At 46.8% G+C, this 19,332-nt stretch overlaps 2 protein-coding genes across 2 annotated transcripts; both read left to right on the top strand.

Moving 5' to 3' along the window:
• Positions 1-1,400: 1,400 nt before the first annotated feature.
• LOC148138656 (zona pellucida sperm-binding protein 3-like) lies at positions 1,401-3,665 on the top strand. Its single transcript, XM_087981141.1, has 5 exons — positions 1,401-1,586; positions 2,874-2,989; positions 3,079-3,182; positions 3,260-3,437; positions 3,521-3,665. Exons 1-5 carry the CDS (start codon positions 1,401-1,403, stop codon positions 3,663-3,665), a joined length of 729 nt encoding a protein of 242 aa, XP_087837267.1.
• Positions 3,666-4,107: 442 nt separating this feature from the next.
• On the top strand, positions 4,108-16,663 carry LOC148138655 (zona pellucida sperm-binding protein 3-like). Its single transcript, XM_087981220.1, has 7 exons — positions 4,108-4,249; positions 4,327-4,444; positions 14,338-14,569; positions 15,860-15,975; positions 16,065-16,168; positions 16,258-16,435; positions 16,519-16,663. The coding sequence occupies exons 1-7, from the start codon at positions 4,108-4,110 to the stop codon at positions 16,661-16,663; spliced, it is 1,035 nt and encodes a 344-aa protein (XP_087837346.1).
• The last annotated feature ends 2,669 nt before the right edge of the window (positions 16,664-19,332 follow it).

Genomic DNA, 19,332 nt, shown 5'->3' with positions numbered 1-19,332 from the left:
CTTGAAAACTGGAAGGAAAGCTGTCCCCATCAAAGGCCCCCAGGACAGAGACAGCACGCGGTGAAATACAGAGTAAAACTGCCTCGAGTCTATGAATTAAAAGGAAAGTGAAAGTAAAGCTCTCCCTGCATTGTCCCGATCAAACTCTCCCCAGACCGGGACATGACAAGTTAACATACAGAATAATGCATCTTCCATATTGACTCCATCAAACACTTACAGGGGGAGGCGTAGTATAAGGTCAATCACTTTGTTCTACCCAAACCCCATCCTCAGACAATCTCTCCGTGGGTCTCACTATCAGTCCCTCGGGTGAGGGAGGGAGGGAGGCAGGACCCAGCAGACACCCCCCTGGATCAATGAGCTACTTGTATCCATGGGGCCTTCACCATGAGACCTTATGGAGCTGAATTCAGTCAGGTGACAGCACAGCAGCTCACAGCCACTCCTATTGGTCCAAATGAGATTTGCCCTCCTGGTAATAACTCAATGAGTTCAGTCATTGGTGGAAATTGTAGAGATTGGGGCTGGTTGATTTTCTTTTTTTTTTTTTCTTTTCTTTTTTTTTATGGTCTCTTTAATGTTCTTAGTTAGCCACAGATGTGCAGCCTTCTCATAGAAACTCTCTTTCATACTGCAAAGTTACTTTGCAGAATGCAATGAAATTCCCCTCTTTTTTTTTTTTTTCTTTTCAGCAGTCTATTTATTTATTTATTTAACCCCCACACTACCACCTAAGTGCGGTAGTGCTTATTTTATCCCCAGCACCCATGGTGTGTGTGTGCATGTGTGAGACACAGTGAAAGACACAAAGTGCACCAATCTTTTATTCAATTTCCACCACCAGGAAGATAGGAAAACACCCGGGTGGCCAGTGACAAACACTGCCCTTCACAGCAAGGGACAGTGCTGTGTGATCAAAACAGTGAAGGGGAGGGGAGGGACTAAATCAAAATAGAGTTGGAGGGAGAAATGATGCACTCCACTCCCTGCGGCGCCCACCTCTCCCTGAACAACTCCAGGGTGTTGGTCGACACCGCGTGCTCCTTCTCCAAGGACACCTTGGGGCTGGTTGATTGGTTCAATGTTGCAGCGTCTGATCACATTGGTGTCAGGTGAGTGCAGGTTGTGTGTATAAAAGGAGCTGGTTGGGGGTGTGGGGGGATGGTTGAGTTGTTTAGGATCATGGGTGATTGTGTAGTGAGGTGTTTGTTCCCTCTGTTGGTGTTAGTTGGAGCTGTTTGTTGCTCGGAAACATGGCAACAGTTTCTGAGCCAGAGCTTTCCATGGACAATAGTGAGAGCCAGCCCTGTTCCTGAGAGAGTGTCTCCTCATGGGGGTCCCATTGGTTCTAGTTTCCGAATGTCTGAGGTTGGAGTGTGTCCCCACTGCAGACTGTGATGGTGCAGTGTGGAGAGCACAACCTGCTGGTTAGGGCCCAGCTGGATTTATTTGGAACCAGGCACCTGGTTAAAGCTGCTGACCTGACCCTGGGGAGAGCAGGTTGTCGTCCAACCAGAGTGTTCCCTGAGAACCAGACTGTCCTCTTTGACTATGGGCTGCATGAGTGCGGCAGCAGATTACAGGTAATGGGGGTTGTTTAAACTTGTTGGAAGCTTGGGCTGCAGAAGGTTCTTGGCTGAGAGACCATTAATCTTGAGAAGGACCATTCTCCTGCTTTCTCAAATCCTCAGTCCATGTTCCTCTCCTGGATTGTCTGTACCTGAACTGTTCTCTATCTCTAGCCTTGTGCTCCATTCTCATTGGTTTAGAATCCCCTGATTACAGGGGTTGTTCTGTTACAATGTATGTTTTGTCAGTATGAATTGGGTATCATGTGGTGATTTGTGGGTGATGTTTTGATACTATGAACATTCTCCAAATTTGGTTGTGACCTTCTGAAGTGTGATTTCTTTTTTTGATAGTGATTCTTTTCTCCAATAGTGAGGTCACAGGAACATAACTCATCGCAGCATGGCCTGTGGCTAGTTTGAGGGGAAAGTCGTTCCATTCCCATAACACAAATTGACTTGATTCCCTCCCACTGGGGGCTATTTTATGAATAAACTGACTCTCCTCCTTGAGCTCTACATTTGACCTGTTGGTAAAAGTCTTTTATTTAATACTAGTAAATTGTTGTTTCCTCTACTCTTGTGTCTCCTTGCTATTAATCTCTCGGTATTCTGCGAGCAATCTCTGCTCACAATCTGGAGGTTTCCTGATAACATCGAGAGTTGATGTCGGAAAGATCCCTGCAGCCTTGTTCCTGTGTTAACAATCACCATTTTTTAAAATTAGATTACTTAGTGTGGAAACAACAGGCCCTTGGGCCCAACAAGTCCATGTTGAAGGGTGACGCACCCAGACCCATGCCCCTACATTTACCCCTTCACCTAACATTCGGGGCAATTTAGCATAGCCAATTCACCTAACCTGCACATTTTTGGAATTGTGGGAGGAAACCCACGCAGACACAGGGAGAAGGAGCAAACTCAGTTGCCTGAAGTGGGAATTGAACCTGGGTCTCTGGTGCTGTGAGGCAGCAGTGCTAACCACCATGTCCCTGTTCCATCAATATTTATCTCTAACTCTGCCTGGGAGACCAACACATCTCTTTAACCAACATTTGCATCAGGAATTCACATCCTGATATTTGGCATTATGTAATACATTAATTTGATCCTAAATGACTAACCCCTGAACTCTTGCACTTGAATACTGGTCTCTCCAGCTTGGTGTGGGAAAGCAGTCTCCTGGCCCTGAGCCTGTCGTGCTCCCTAAAGCGTTGTCACAATGGGACGGTGTCATTGTAAACACTGTAGATCCTTCTCATTTCAGATCAGCCTCTCATTCTTTAACCTGGTGTCTTACAGATGACTGAAGATTTCCTGGTCTACACAACCCACCTGACCCACATCCCAAACTATCCTGGATCTGTCATTGTGAGAACCAATGGTGCTGTTGTTCCCATTGAATGTCGTTATTTGAGGTGAGACTCTTTACTCGATTGTCAATATGATCCCCTGCTGTTGTCGTCTGACACTGTCCTAAAATGGCTGCCCTGTCTCCCTCCCCCAGGAAGGGCAATGTGAGCAGCAATCCCATCAAGCCCACCTGGATCCCATTCAGCTCCACCAAGTCTGGAGAAGGGCATCTGTCATTTTCCCTGCGTCTAATGAATGGTATGTGATGGGTGGCTGGGGAGGGATCTCTGGGTGTTGTACCCATTGGCTCCAACCCTTGTCTTGCTGTACTTCAGGTGACTGGCTGACAGAGCGCACTTCCACTGTCTACTCCCTGGGAGACCTCATTCACATTGAGGCATCGGTTTCAATGGCCAACCACATGCCCCTGAAGCTGTACATTGATCACTGTGTAGCTACACTGAGCCCAGACAAGGAAGCCACCCCGAGATACAGCATCATTGACTACAATGGGTAAGGAGCTCTCTGCTTTCTCCAGCTGCTCCCATCTCAATGGCTTCACTCCATTCACTTCATGGCCCTTTGTCCATCTGCAGTTGCCTCCTGGACAGCAAAGCTGAGGACTCCTTTTCAACCTTTGTGTTGCTGAGAGACCGGCGGGAGCCGGACAAGCTCCGGTTTGACCTGGATGCCTTCCGTTTCTATGGAGATGAGCGATCCTTGGTAAGAGGAAGCTGCTGATGTGCTTCTCCACCCTGGAGAGGGAGTCACTAAACACTGACTTGTTCTGTGTCCCTCAGATGTTCATCACCTGTCACCTGAGAGTTGCTGCAGTGGATCAGGGAGATTCCAGGAATAAAGCTTGTACTTTCCAGAAGCTGCAGAATATGTCAGTTCCCTCTCCCTGTCCCTCAGGGATGTTGTTGTTGGGAGAGGTGATGCACCATGTGGTTGATGGGCTGTTTCTCTTGTTTAGTTGGACCCCATTGGAGGAGTCAGACAGTGACATTTGTGCCTGTTGCCATGTGGGGAATTGTGGGAGCACAAGAGAGATCCTGATCCCTTTGAGAGGAAGGAGAGACCTTGGTGCTGAACCTGGTAGGACATTGACCCTCTAGATGTTGGGGATCTCTCCTCGCCCCCCCCCCCCGCCCCCCGCCCCTCTCCTTGACTGGGATGTTTGATGTTTCAGAGTGAAGCTGGATTGAAGTGGGAGGGGGAGGCCTCACTTGGCCCCCTGATCATCCTGGATACTGAGCTGACCAACCTGCCAACTCAGCCCCTGACTGAGGGTGACGGAAAGTTGCAGGAGAGGTCTCCAAGCGGTGAGTTGGCTGCCTGCTAGTTTCCCTTTCTGTCCCTGTTTTCCCTCAGTAACCATTGGTTTCTCCTTGTTTTTTAGGTGTGGTGTCCGAGCTGGTTGTGATGGTGGTCCTGACTGTGACAGCTGTCTGTCTGATCTCTGCTTCATTGCTGGCCTTGTTCCTGTACAGGAGACACAAGCAAACACCCATCAACTGGTGATTGGAATAGTCAATAAAGCAGTGATTCATGGTGTCTTCTCTCTGGACCTGGTTTGTTTCATCATTCTTAGTTTAAACCATCCCTGGGTACAATCCCTGAGTTGAGCCTCTCCAATCCCTGAACTGAGCTTTCTGATTGGGTTATGGAAGATATGTTTGCTGCTTTCAGGGAGTACAGGGGATTGATGACCACCTTGGAAAGGGGCCTTCCATTCTGATTAAATCACTGTTTGCAGAATGTGCTGGAAGAACTGCTCAGATGTGGCAGTGTCTGAGGGAGGAACAGCTGGTGTTTCCAGTCTGTTTAGATTCTCTTCAGCAGTGTCCAGGTGCGTTCCCAATGTTACCATCTCCCGGTGTGTGGCCAGTCCTGTTGTCAGTGTCCTGTTTTCCCTCGGAATACTGAAATCTACAGTATTCAGTTTTCAAACTGATGGGCTGAATGTTATCCTGTCCCTAAACCATCAAACTAAATGTCCAGAAAGGTATCTGCTCAGTCAAATGCTGAGAACCCCATTTGGAATATTGATTACTCTTGTTCTATTCTTTGAGGTGAATTTGTTCGACTGTGCTCTCTCATCTAGAACAGGGGATGTGGTTTCAGCCATCTAGGACTACCTGCTCTTTAATATTGAAAATTTTCAAGATGTCACCATCTCGTTCCCCATTTTCCACCTTCCATATTGTCCTCCACAGTAAACACTGAACTGTTCTTGCTCCACATGGGAGTACAACATGTTAACAATAGTCATCAATGAAATGGAGGGCAAGATGTGTAATGGTGGCAGTGCAGCTGTGGAAGAGGAACTGTTCCATGTACCAGACAGTGGCAGGCATAGCTGTGGTCCATGCAGATGCCCATGGCTACCCCTTTGGTCTGACAGTTGGTTCTACCCACCACCCTGTGGCTGAATGCTCCAACTGCCCCTCCTATTCTAAGGACCTGCAAGTCCTAGACTGCTTCTGCTACCAAATTCTAGCCACCCACAACTGGAGGAAGGACGCCTCATCTTCCACCTTTAGGATCTTTCGGACCCTCCAACCTGATGAGATCAATGTGGACTTTGCCAGTTCTGATCTCGTGTTCTTCCCCTCCCATCCCAGATCCAACTTTCTAACTCAGCACAGTCCTTTCTGAACTGTCCAACATGTCTATCTCCTTCCCACCTATCACCAGCAGCCCCCACCTTCCTCTCCCTGTTGTATTCCCAGCTACCTTTCACCCAGCCCCACTCCCTCCCTCCCATTTGTCTGTTGCCTTGGAGTCTCCTCCCACATTCCTGATGCTGAGCTTATTCTTGAAATGTTGACTCCCCTGTTCCTCAGATGCTGCCTGACTGGCTGTACTTCCATCACCACATGTTTTGACTTGAGACCAGTAGTCATAATGGCATAAACCTGGAGAGGGGGGGTAAATAAGTTCCATTTCAAGGCTCCAAAACAACCACTGAAAGCTAACTCTACTAATTCTGGTTCTGAGAGCTGGACTGCACCCGTTCAGGCTGCTGCTTTTATTCCAATTTCTTAAACAAACCCCAAGGCCTCATAAGCTGTTTACTTCACTGGTTACTAATAGACAGTTACCTGCCTTTGCCTCCAAGTTTCTTTTCAAAACCGGGACAAAATATAATTCTTACATTGACAGTACTGTCACATGCTGAAGACTGTGGAAGGAATTTACCCTCTGGACTAAAAGCAAGATACTGCACAGCCTGTAAATCTGAAGCAAACCACACAATCCTGGGGAAAAACAACGTGGTCTGGCAGCATTTGAGAGATACTGTAAACCTTTCAAAAGTCACACTCAACACAAAACATGAACTGTGTTTCCACACACTCTGCGAAGATTTCTCTTGCATTCTCGCTGGCGGCATAGCCGTGCAGTGGTTAGCATTACTGCATCATCGTACCAGGGACCTGGGTTTGATCCCAGCATTGGCCAATGATCTGTGTGGAGTTCTCCCTCCATCTGTGTGGGTTTCCTCCCACAATACAACAACTAACAACAGGAAAGCAGATGAACTCAGGGTGTGGTTAGGAACATGGGACTGGGATACCAGAGCAATTACAAAAACCTGCCTCAGTGATAGATTGGACTGGCAGCTTGAAGTTCCACAATACAAACGTGACAGGAAGGGAGGCAAGAGTGGAGGGGGGAGTGATGTTTTTTGACGAGGGATATCGTTGCAGCTGTACTCTGGGAGGGTATTCTTGGGAATACATCCAGGGAAGTTGTTTGGGTTGAACTGAGAAATAAGAAAGGGATGATCACCTCATTGGGATTGTATTATAGACCCCCCAATAGTCAGAGGGAAATTGAGAAACAAACTTGTAAGGAGATCTGAGTTATCTGTAAGAATAATAGGGTAGTTATGGTAGGGGATTTTAACTTGCCAAACATAGACTGAGACTGTCATAGTGTTAAGGGTTTAGATGGAGAGAAATTTTCGAAGTGTGTACAAGAAAATTTGTTGATTCATTATGTCGATGAACCGACTAGAGAAGTTGCAAAACGTGACTACTCTTGGGAAATAAGGCAGGGCAGGTGACTGAGGTGTCAGTGGGGGAGCATTTTGGGGCCAGCGATGATAATTCTATTAAGTTTTTAATAGTGATAGAAAAGGATAGACCATATCTAAATGTTGAAGTTCTAAATTGGAGAAAGGCCAATTTTGACAGTATTAGGCAAGAACTTTCAAAAGCCGATTGGGGGCAGATGTTTGCAGGTAAAGGGACGGCTGGAAAATGGGAAGCCTTCAGAAATGAGATAACACGAATCCAGAGAAAGTATATTCCTGTCAGGGTGAAAGGGAAGGCTGGTAGGTGTAGGGAATGCTGGATGACTAAAGAAATTGAGGGTTTGGTTAAGAAAAAGAAGGAAGCATATGTCAGGAATAGACAGGATAGATCAATGAATCCTTTGTAAAGTATAAAGGTGGTAGGAGTATACTTAAGAGAGAAATCAGGAGGGCAAAAAGGGGACATGAGCTAGCTTTGGCAAATAGAATTAAGGAGAATCCAAAGGGTTTTTACAAATACATAAAGAACAAAAGGGTATCTAGGGAGAGAACTGGGCCCCTCAAAGTACAGCAAGGCGACCTTTGTGTGGAGCCGCGGGAGACCGGGGAGATACTAAACGAATATTTTGCATCAGTATGTACTGCGGAAAAGGACTTGGATGATATAGAATATAGGGAAATAGATGGTGACATCTTGAAAAATGTCCATATTACAGAGGAAGAAGTGCTGGATGTCTTGAAATGGATAAATCACCAGGACCTGATCAGTGTTCCCCACAATTTTGTGGGAAGCTAGGGAAGTGATTGCTGGACACCTTGTAACCTCAATAGTCACAGGTGAGTTGCTGGAAGACTGAAGGTTGGCTAACGTGGTGCCACTGTTTAAGAACGGTGGTAAGGACAAGCCAAGGAACGATAGACCAGTGAGCCTGACGTTGGTGGTAGGCAAGTTGTTGGAGGGAATCCTAAGGGACAGGACGTACATGTATTTGGAAAGGCAAGGACTGATTAGGAATAGTCAACATGGCTTTGTGCGTGGGAAATCATGTCTCACAAACTTGATTGAGTTTTTTGAAGAAGTAACAAAGAGGATTGATGAGGGCAGAGCAGTAGATGTGATTGAGATGGACTTCAGTGAGGTGTTTGACAAGATACCCCATGGGAGACTGGTTAGCAAAGTTAGATCTCATGGAATACAGGGAGAACTCGCCATTTAGATACAGAACTGGCTCAAAGGTAGAAGACAGAGGGTGGTGGAGGGTTGTTTTTCAGACTGGAGGCCTGTGACCAGTGGAGTGCCACAAGGATCGGTGGTGGGTCCTCTACTTTTTGTCATTTACATAAATGATTTGAATGTGAGAATACAAGGTATAGTTAGTAAGTTTGCATATGACACCAAAATTGGAGGTGTAGTGGACAGCAAAGAGGGTTACCTCAGATTACAACGGGATCTTGATCAGATGGTCCAATGGGCTGAGAAGTGGCAGATGGAGTTTAATTTAGATAAATGTGAGGTGATGCATTTTGGCAAAGCAAATTTTAACAGGACTTAGACACTTAATGGTAAGGTCCGAGGGATTGTTGCTGAACAGAGACCTTGGAGTGCAGGTTCATAGCTCCTTGAAAGTGGAGTCTTTGGCAGAATAGGATAGTGAAGAAGGCATTTGGTATGCTTTCCTTTATTGGTGATAGTATTGAGTACAGGAGTTGGGAGATCATGTTGCGGCTGTACAGGACATTGGTTAGGCCACTGTTGGAATATTGCGTGCAATTCTGGTCTCCTTCCTACCGCAAAGATGTTGTGAAACTTGAAAGGGTTCAGAAAAGATTTACAAGGATGTTGCCAGCTTTGGTGGATTTGAGCTACAGGGAGAGGCTGAATAGGATGGGACTGTTTTCCCTGGAGCGACCTTATAGAAGTTTATAAAATCATGAGGGGCATGGATAGGGTAAATAGACAAAGTCTTTTCCTGGGGTGGGGAGTCCAGAACTAGAGGGCATAGGTTTAAGGTGAGATGGGAAAGATATAAAGGAGACCCTAGCGACAACGTTTCCACGCAGAGGGTATTACGTGTATGGAATGAGCTGCCAGAGGAAGTGGTGGAGACTGGTACAATTGTAACATTTAAAAGGCATTTGGATGTGTATATGAATAAGAAGGGTTTGGAGGGATATGGGCTGGGTGCTGGCAGGTGGGACTAGATTGGGTTGGGATATCTGGTCAGCATGGATGAGTTGGACCGAAGGATCTGTTTCCAAGCTGTACATCTCTATGACTCTATGTGCAGGTTAAGTTAACTGGCTATGCTAAATGTACCATAGTGTTCAGGGATGATTAGGTTAGGTGCATTAGTCAGGGGTAAATGTAAAGTAAGGCGATGGGTCTGGGTGGCTTATTTTTCAGAGGGTCAGGATGGACTTGTTGGACTGAACGGCCTGTTTCCACACTGCAGGGATTCTATGTTAATTAATCTCCTGATTCCTTGACACTGATGGCTATCACTATGCTATCTGTCTCAGGCTCAGGCTTCTGTCTACAGGTGGGTGGAACAAGTGGCATAATGGTAGTGTTACTGAGACAGGAATTCAGTGAGTCAGGTTAATCATCTGAGGCTGGGCTCTCAAATCTCATTGTAGTCACTGATGGAATTTTGTGTTCTATCTTTTTTGCGAATATCTAATCTTAGTAATTGTGACTGTGAAACTAATCTTTTATCATTCACAATTCCCATTAGGGAAGGGAATCTACCATCTTGACATGGTCTGGCCTAAATGTGACTCCAGACCCACAGCAATATCGCTGATTCTGAAATAGCTGAGTAAACCAATCAAATCGAGGGCAATTAGGGACAGGCAACAAATCCCAGCCGAGGCAGAGAAGCCACAGGATGTTAATAGTGAGGGATTGTGCAATGGGAATGTCATGGAGACTGTCATGGTATGACAGTGAGATTTTCCCTTGTTGGAGACGGTCATTGCCTGACAGTTGTGTGTTCTGAAAGAGAATGTTGTTCAGGTCTTGCTGCATTTGAACAGGGACTGTTTCAGTATCTGTGACGTTGTCAATGGGGCTGACCATTGGGCAATCATGAGCAAACATCCCCACTTCTGACATTCTGGTGGAGGGAAGGTCTTTGATGGAGCAGTTGACATGGTTGTGTCTAAGAGAGTACCTTGAGGAACTCTGGCAGAGATGTGCTGGGCATGTGGTGATTGAACATTGATAACTAGAACCATCTTTCTTTGTGCAGGGCAGGACTCCAAACAGCAAAGAGCTTTTTCTAATCCCACTGAGTCCAATTTTCCGAGGACTCCTTGGTAAATTGTTCAATCAAATTCTGCCTTGGTCTTCAAGCAGTCACCCTCACTTCCCCCTTAAGTTCAGCTCTTTTACTCATTTGGACCAAGCTGTACTGAGATCAGGAGCTGGGTAGCCCTGGTGGAACACAGACTGAGCATCAGTGAACAGTTTAGTGTGGAGGACATGTGCCTTGATAACACTGTTGACAAAACTTTCCAACACTTTGCTTGTGATTGAGAGCGGGTTGGTGGGGGAGGAATTGGCAAGGTTGGATTTATCCCACATTTTGTCAACAGGACACTACTGGGCAATTTTCTCCATTTCCAGGTAGATGCTGCAGTTGTAGCTGTACTGGAACAGAATGGATAGGGACCCGGCACATTCAGGATCACAGCTCTTTCACCTTATTCCCACAATGTTAGTCAGTGTGCATTGGCGTCACAGTATCCAATGTCTGCAGCTGTTTCTCGATGTTACGTGGAGTCAATAGTACTGACTGAGACAGGCATCGGTGATGCTGGGGACTACAATGGATTGTCCCTTTGGAGATTACTGGCCGCAGGTTGTTGCAAATGCTTCAGCCTTATCCTTTGTGCTGGGTTCCCCCATCATTGAGGGTGGGGAAATTGTGGAACCTCCTCCCCTTGGCAAATTGGTCCTTGCCTATGAAAATGTCCATCCCTAATAACCCCATTTCCCTGTACATGGCCCACAGCCTTCTAATCCTTTCCTATCCATGAATTTGTCCAAATGCACTTTGAACGTTGTTTATGTACCTGCCTCAACCACCTCTGCTCGCTTCTTATTCCATATGCGGACCTCCCTCTGTGTGAAATCATTGCCCCTCAATTCCCTTTCATTCTCTCCCCTCTAACCTTAAACTGGTGCCCTCTAGTCCTTGACTCCTCAACCCTGGGAAAAAGACTGAGCACATTCATCCCATCCATGCCTTTCTTGACCTTTTACACTTCCATGAGATTCCCACCCCAGGCTCCTTTGCTCTAAAGAAAAATGTCTGAGCTTGTGTAACCTCTCACTCCAACTCAGACCCGGAGTCCTGGCAACATCCTTGTAAATTCCTTCTGCACTCTATCCTTTTTAATAACATCTTTCCTACAGCAAGGTGACCGAAACTGAACACAATACTCCAAGTGCAGGCCTCGTCACCATTCTGTATAACTGCAACATAACTTCCCAACATCTCTGACTGATCAATGCCCTGACTGATGAAGGCCAGTGTGTCAAAAGCCTCCTTCACTGCCCTGTCTACCCGTGACTCCACTTTCAGAGAACCATACACCTGAACTCCAAGGTCCCTCTGTTCCACTACACTCCTTAAGGCCTGAACATTCATCATGAAACTCCTACCTGGATGTGACTTCCCAATAAGTAACACCTCATACTGATCTACATTGAACTCCATTTACAATTTCTCGGTGCACGTGCTCAGTTGGGAGAAAGTGAGGACTGCAGATGCTGGAGATCAGAGTCAGAAAGTGAGTTGCTGGAAAGGTACAGCCGGTCAGGCAGCATCTGAGGAACAAGAGAGACAATGCTTCATGCACAAGCTCTTCATCAGGAATGAGGGGATGCCCTCAAGATAAATGGGATGGGGTAGAGCTGGGAGGAGGGGAAATGAGGAAACTGGTGAAATCGACATGACCCAATCACATTGGATCATGGTAACCTCCTCCGCAGCTCACGACACCACCAATTTTGGTGTCATCTGCAAACTTACTAATGATACCTCCTATGTTTACATTCAAGTCATTTATACAAAGGATGAAAAGTAGTGGACCCAGCATCGATTCTTATGGCACACCACTGGTCACAGACCTCCACTCTGAAAAGCAATCGTCCACCACTACCCTATGTTTTCTACTTTCCAGCCAGTTCTGTATCCAAATCTCTGTATTCTATGAGATCTAACCTTGCTGACCAGTCATCCATGAGGAACCTTGTTGAATGCCTTACTGAAATTCATATCAATCATGCCCACTACTCTGCCCTCATCAATCCTCTTTGTTACTTCTTCAAAAAACTCAATCAAGTACATGAGACATGATTTCCCACGCACAAAGCCATGCTAACTATCCATAATCAGTCTTTGGCTTACCAAATACATGTGAATCCTGTCCCTCGGGATTCCCTCCAACAACTTGCCCACCACTGATGTCAGGCTGACCGGTCTATATTCCCTGGCTTTTCCTTAGCACCTTTCTAAAAATCATGACAATGTGTTAGCCAACCTCCAATCTTCCAGCACCTCACCTGCAACTATCAATGATAGAAATATCTCAGTAAGGGGCCCAGTAATCATTTCCCTAGCTTCTCCGAGATCGAAGGGACACCTGATTAGCTCCTAGGGATTTATCCATCTTTATCTAGAATCATACAATCCCTACAAAATGGAAACAGGCCATTTGGCCCAACAAGTCCACACTGTCCTTCTGAAAGATAACCCACCCAGACTCATTCCCCTCCCCTACTCCCCTATTACTCTACAAGTCCCCTCACTAATGCATCTGACTTACATATCCCTGAGGAAAGTTTGCATGGCCAATCCACCGAACCTGCACATCTTTAGACAGTGGCAGGAAACCAGAGCACCCAGAGTAATCCCACACAGACACAAGGAGAGTGTGCAAACTCCACACAGAGAGTCGCCCGAGACTGGAATTGAACCCATGTCCCTGGTGCACTGCTAACCAATGTGCCACCATGCTGCCCAATCTTCCCTTTTAGAGTGAATGTAAAATTCTCTGAATACCCCGCACCTGCAATGTACCTATCACCAACCCAGCTGCCTTGCCCTCATCCCCAAGGCATCTATCTATTGCAATCCGAGCTTTCTTGCCCCCACCCCGAACCTTCTATTTATCTCTAAGCCCCCTTTCCCAATCCACAATCCTGATGAAGGGCTTATACCCGAAACCGACTCTCCTGCTCCTCAGATGCTGCATGACCTGCTGTGCTTTTCCAGGGCCACACACTTTGACTGTGACCTCCAGAATCTGCAGTCCTCACTTTCTCCCTCAATACCATCCCCCAACAAACTCCACCAGAGCAAGGTCAGTGTGGGACGCGATACATGAGCTTCCTCTGCTCATTGTCACTGAACAGACAGCTGTCTCTACACTTTTAAACTAAATGTATAGCTACACTGTCTACATCAAACACTTTCAATCCAGGGACATCCCTGAGTTAGAAACAGAGTAAAAGATTCTACTCTTTCCAACTGAAACAAAATCTTCCTCTTTTCTTGAAAACTGGAAGGAAAGCTGTCCCCATCAAAGGCCCCCAGGACAGAGACAGCACGCGGTGAAATACAGAGTAAAACTGCCTCGAGTCTATGAATGAAAAGGAAATTGAAAGTAAAGCTCTCCCTGCATTGTCCCGATCAAACACTCCCCAGACAGGGACATGACAAGTTAACATACAGAATAATGCATCTTCCATATTGACTCCATCAAACACTTCCAGGGGGAGGTGTAGTATAAGGTCAATCCCTTTGTTCTACCCAAACCCCATCCTCAGACAATCTCTCCGTGGGTCTCACTATCAGTCCCTCGGGTGAGCGAGGGAGGCAGGACCCAGCAAACACCCCCTGGATCAATGAGCTACTTGTATCCATGGGGCCTTCACCATGAGACCTTGTGGAGTTGAATTCAGTCAGGTGACAGCACAGCAGCTCGCAGCCACTCCTATTGGTCCAAATGAAATAGGCCTTCCTGGTAATAACTCAATGAGTTCAGTCATTGGTGGAAATTGTAGAGATGGGGGCTGGTTGATTGGTTCAATGTTGCAGCGTCTGGTCAGATTGGTGTCAGGTGAGTGCAGGTTGTGTTTATAAAAGGAGCTGGTTGGGGGTGTGTGGGGATGGTTGAGTTGTTTAGGATCATGGGTGATTGTGTAGTGAGGGGTTTGTTCCCTTTGTTGGTGTTAGTTGGAGCTGTTTGTTGCTCTGAAACATGGCAACAGTTTCTGAGCCAGAGCTTTCCATGGACAATAGTGAGAGCCAGCCCTGTTCCTGAGAGAGTGCCTCCTCATGGGGGTCCCATTGGTTCTAGTTTCCGAATGTCTGAGGTTGGGAGTGTGTCCCCACTGCAGACTGTGATGGTGCAGTGTGGAGAGTACAACCTGCTGGTCAGGGCCCAGCTGGATTTATTTGGAACCAGGCACCTGATTAAAGCTGCTGACCTGACCCTGGGGACAGCAGGTTGTCGTCCAACCAGGGTGTTCCCTGAGAACCAGACTGTCCTCTTTGACTATGAGCTGCATGAGTGTGGCAGCAGATTACAGGTAATGGGGGTTGTCTACACTTGCTGGAAGCTTGGGCTGCAGAGGTTTCCTGGCTGAGAGACTACTAATCTTGAGAAGGACAATTCTCCTGCTTTTTCAAATCCTCAGTCCATGTTCCCCTCCTGGATTGTCTGTGTCTGAACTGTTCTCTATCTCTAGCCTTGTGCTCCATTCTCATTGGTTTAGAATCCCCTGATGATAGGGGTTGTTCTGTTACAATGTATGTTTTGTCAGTATGAATTGGATATCATGTGGTGATTTGTGGGTGATGTTTTGATACTATGAACATTCTCCAAATTTGGTTGTGACCTTCTAAAGTGTGTTTTTTTTTGTTTTGTTGGATAGTGATTCTTTTCTCCAATGGTGAGGTCACAGGAACATAACTCATCGCAGCATGGCCTGTGGCTAATTTGAGGGGAAAGTAGTTCCATTCCCATATGACAAATTGAGTTGATTCCCTCCCACTGGGGGCTATTTAATGAATAAACTGACTCTCCTCCTTGAGCTCTACATTTGACCTGTTGGTAAAAGTCTTTTATTTAATACTAGTAAATTGTTGTTTCCTCTACTCTTGTGTCTCCTTGCTATTAATCTCTCGGTATTCTGCTAGCAATCTCAGCTCACAATCTGGAGGTTTCCTGATAACATCGAGAGTTGATGTCGGAAAGATCCCTGCAGCCTTGTTCCTGTGTTAACAATCACCATTTTTTAAAATTAGATTACTTAGTGTGGAAACAGGTCCTTGGGCCCAACAAGTCCATGTTGAAGGGTGACACACCTAGACCCATTCCCCTACATTTACCCCTCCAGCTAACATTCGGGGCAATTTAGCATAGCCAATTCACCTAACCTGCACATTTTTGGGATTGTGGGAGGAAACCCACGCAGACACAGGGAGAAGGAGCAAACTCAGTTGCCTGAGGTGGGAATTGAACCTGGGTCTCTGGTGCTGTGAGGCAGCAGTGCTAACCACCATGTCCCTGTTCCATCAATATTTATCTCTAACTCTGCCTGGGAGCACAACACATCTCTTTAATCAACATTCGCATCAGGAATTCCCATCCTGATATTTGGCATTATGTAATACATCAAGTTGATCCTAAATGACTAACCCCTGAACTCTTGCACTTGAATACTGGTCTCTCCAGCTTGGTGTGGGAAAGCAGTCTCCTGGCCCTGAGCCTGTCGCGCTCCCTAAAGCGTTGTCACAATGGGACGGTGTCATTGTAAACACTGTAGATCCTTCTCATTTCAGATCAGCCTCTCATTCTTTAACCTGGTGTCTTTCAGATGACTGAAGATTTCCTGGTCTACACAACCCATCTGACCCACATCCCAAACTATCCTGGATCTGTCATTGTGAGAACCAATGGTGCTGTTGTTCCCATTGAATGTCGTTATTTGAGGTGAGACTCTTTACTTGATTGTCAGTATGATCCCTCGCTGTTGTTGTCTGACACTGTCCTAAAATGGCTGCCCTGTCTCCCTCCCCCAGGAAGGGCAATGTGAGCAGCAATCCCATCAAGCCCACCTGGATCCCTTTCAGCTCCACCAGGTCTGGAGAAGGGCATCTGTCATTTTCCCTGCATTTAATGAATGGTATGTGATGGGTGGCTGGGGAGGGATCTCCTGGTGTCTCTCTGGGAGTTGTACCCATTGGCTCCATCCCTTGTCTTGCTGTACTTCAGGTGACTGGCTGACAGAGCGCACTTCCACTGTCTACTCCCTGGGAGACCTCATTCACATTGAGGCATCGGTTTCACTGGCCAACCATGTGCCCCTGAAGCTATACATTGATCGCTGTGTAGCTACACTGAGCCCAGACAAGGACTCCACCCCAAGATACAGCATCATTGACTACAATGGGTAAGGAGCTCTCTGCTTTCTCCAGCTGCTCCCATCTCAATGGCTTCACTCCATTCACTTCATTGCCCTTTGTCCATCTGCAGTTGCCTCCTGGACAGCAAAGCTGAGGACTCCTCTTCAACCTTTGTGTTGCCGAGAGATGTGCGGGAGCCGGACAAGCTCCGGTTTGACCTGGATGCCTTCCGTTTCTATGGCGATGAGCGATCCTTGGTAAGAGGAAGCTGCTGATGTGCTTCTCCACCCTGGGGAGGGAGTCACTAGACACTGACTTGTTCTGTGTCCCTCAGATGTTCATCACCTGTCACCTGAGAGTTGCTGCAGTGGATCAGGGAGATTCCAGGAATAAAGCTTGTACTTTCCAGAAGCTGCAGAATATGTAAGTTCCCTCTCCCTGTCCCTCAGGGATGTTGTTGGGAGAGGTGATGCACCATGTGGTTGATGGGCTGTTTCTCTTGTTTAGTTGGACCCCATTGGAGGAGTCAGACAGTGACATTTGTGCCTGCTGCCATGTGGGGAATTGTGGGAGCACAAGAGAGATCCTGATCCCTTTCAGAGGAAGGAGAGACCTTGGTACTGAACCTGGTAGGATATTGACCCTCTAGATGTTGGGGATCTCCCCTCACCCCCCCCCCCCTCCCCTCTCTTTCCTTGACTGGGATGTTTGATGTTTCAGAGTGAAGCTGGATTGAAGTGGGAGGGGGAGGCCTCACTTGGTCCCCTGATCATCCTGGATACTGAGCTGAACAACCTGGCAAATCAGCCCCTGACTGAGGGTGACGGAAAGTTGCAGGAGAGGTCTCCAAGCGGTGAGTTGGCTGCCTGCTAGTTTCCCTTTCTGTCCCTGTTTTCCCTCTGTAACCATTGGTTTCTCCTTGTTTTGTAGGTGTGGAGTACATGCTGGTTGTGATGGTGGTCCTGACTGTGACAGCTGTCTGTCTGATCTCTGCTTCATTGCTGGCCTTGTTCCTGTACAGGAGACACAAGCAAACACCCATCAACTGGTGATTGGAATAGACAATAAAGCAGTGATTCATGGTGTCTTCTCTCTGGACCTGGTTTGTTTCATCATTCTTGGTTTAAACCATCCCTGGGTACAATCCCTGAGTTGAGCCTCTCCAATCCCTGAACTGAGCTTTCTGATTGGGTTATGGAAGATATGTTTGCTGCTTCCAGGGAGTACAGGGGATTGATGACCACCTTGGAAAGGGGCTTTCCATTCTGATTAAATCACTGTTTGCAGAATGTGCTGGAAGAACTGCTCAGATGTGGCAGTGTCTGAGGGAGGAACAGCTGGTGTTTCCAGTCTGTTTAGATTCTCTTCAGCAGTGTCCAGGTGCATTCCCAATGTTACAATCTCCAGTGTGTGGCCAGTCCTATTGTCAGTGTCCTGTTTTCCCTCGGAATACTGAAATCTACAGTATTCAGTTTTCAAACTGATGGGCTGAATGTTATCCTGTCCCTAAACCATCAAACTAAATGTCCGGAAAGGTATCTGCTCAGTCAAATGCTGAGAACCCCATTTGGAATATTGTTTACTCTTGTTCTATTCTGAGGTGAATTTGTTTGACTGTGCTCTCATCTAGAACAGGGGATGTGGTTTCAGCCATCTAGGACCACCTGCTCTTTAATATTGAGAATTTTCAAGATATCACCATCTCGTTCCCCATTTTCCACCTTCCATATTGTCCTCCACAGTAAACACTGAACTGTTCTTGCTCCACATGAGTACAACATGTTAACAATAGTCATCAACGAAATGGAGGGCAAGATGTGTAATGGTGGCAGTGTAGCTATGGAAGAGGAACTGTTCCATGTACCAGACAGAGGCAGGCATAGCTGTGGTCCCAGCAGGTGCCCATGGCTACCCCTTTGGTCTGATAGTTGGTTCCACCAACCAACCCCACCACCCTGTGGCTGAACACTCCAACTGCCCCTCCTATTCTAAGGACCTGCAAGTCCTGGACTGCTTCTGATACCAAATTCTAGCCACCCACAACTGGAGGAAGGACACCTCGTCTTCCACCTTTAGGATCTTTCGGACCCTCCAACCTGATGAGATCAATGTGGACTTTGCCAGTTCTGATCTCGTGTTCTTCCCCTCCCATCCCAGATCCAACTTTCTAACTCAGCACAGTCCTTTCTGAACTGTCCAACATGTCTATCATCTTTCCCACCTATCACCAGCAGCCCCCACCTTCATCTCCCTGTTGTATTCCCAGCTACCTTTCACCCAGCCCCACTCCCTCCCACTTATTTGTCTGTTGCCTTGGAGTCTCCTCCCACATTCCTGATGCTGAGCTTATTCTTGAAATGTTGACTCCCCTGTTCCTCAGATGCTGCCTGACTGGTTGTACTTTTCCAGCACCACATGGTTTGACTCGACCAGTAGTCATAATGGCATAAACCCGGAGAGGGGTGTAAATAAGTTCCATTTCAAGGCTCCAAAACAACCACTGAAAGCTAACTCTACTAATTCTGGTTCTGAGAGCTGGACTGCACCCATTCAGGCTGCTGCTTTTATTCCAATTTCTTAAACAAACCCCAAGGCCTCATAAGCTGTTTACTTCGCTGGTTACTAATAGACAGTTACCTGCTTTTGCCTCCAAGTTTCTTTTCAAAAACCAGGACAAAATATAATTCTTACATTGACAGTACTGTCACATGCTGGAGACCCTGGATGGAATTTACCCTCTGGACTAAAAGCAAGATACTGTGTAGCCTGTAAATCTGAAGCAAACCACACAATCCTGGGGAAAAACAAAGTGGTCTGGCAGCATTGGAGGAGATACTGTAAATTGAAACTTTATTGCTGGAACAGCGCAGCAGGTCAGGCAGCATCCAGGGAACAGGAGATTTGACGTTTTGGACACAGGCCCTGCTTCAGGAGATACTGTAAA

This window comes from Chiloscyllium plagiosum, unplaced genomic scaffold (assembly GCF_037043375.1).
Source record: "Chiloscyllium plagiosum isolate Xiang-an unplaced genomic scaffold, Cpla_swu_hap1 HiC_scaffold_39, whole genome shotgun sequence".
In the NCBI taxonomy this organism is placed as follows: domain Eukaryota; kingdom Metazoa; phylum Chordata; class Chondrichthyes; order Orectolobiformes; family Hemiscylliidae; genus Chiloscyllium; species Chiloscyllium plagiosum.
Note: the sequence above shows the minus strand (reverse complement) of the source record. Positions and strands in the feature narration are given on the sequence as shown.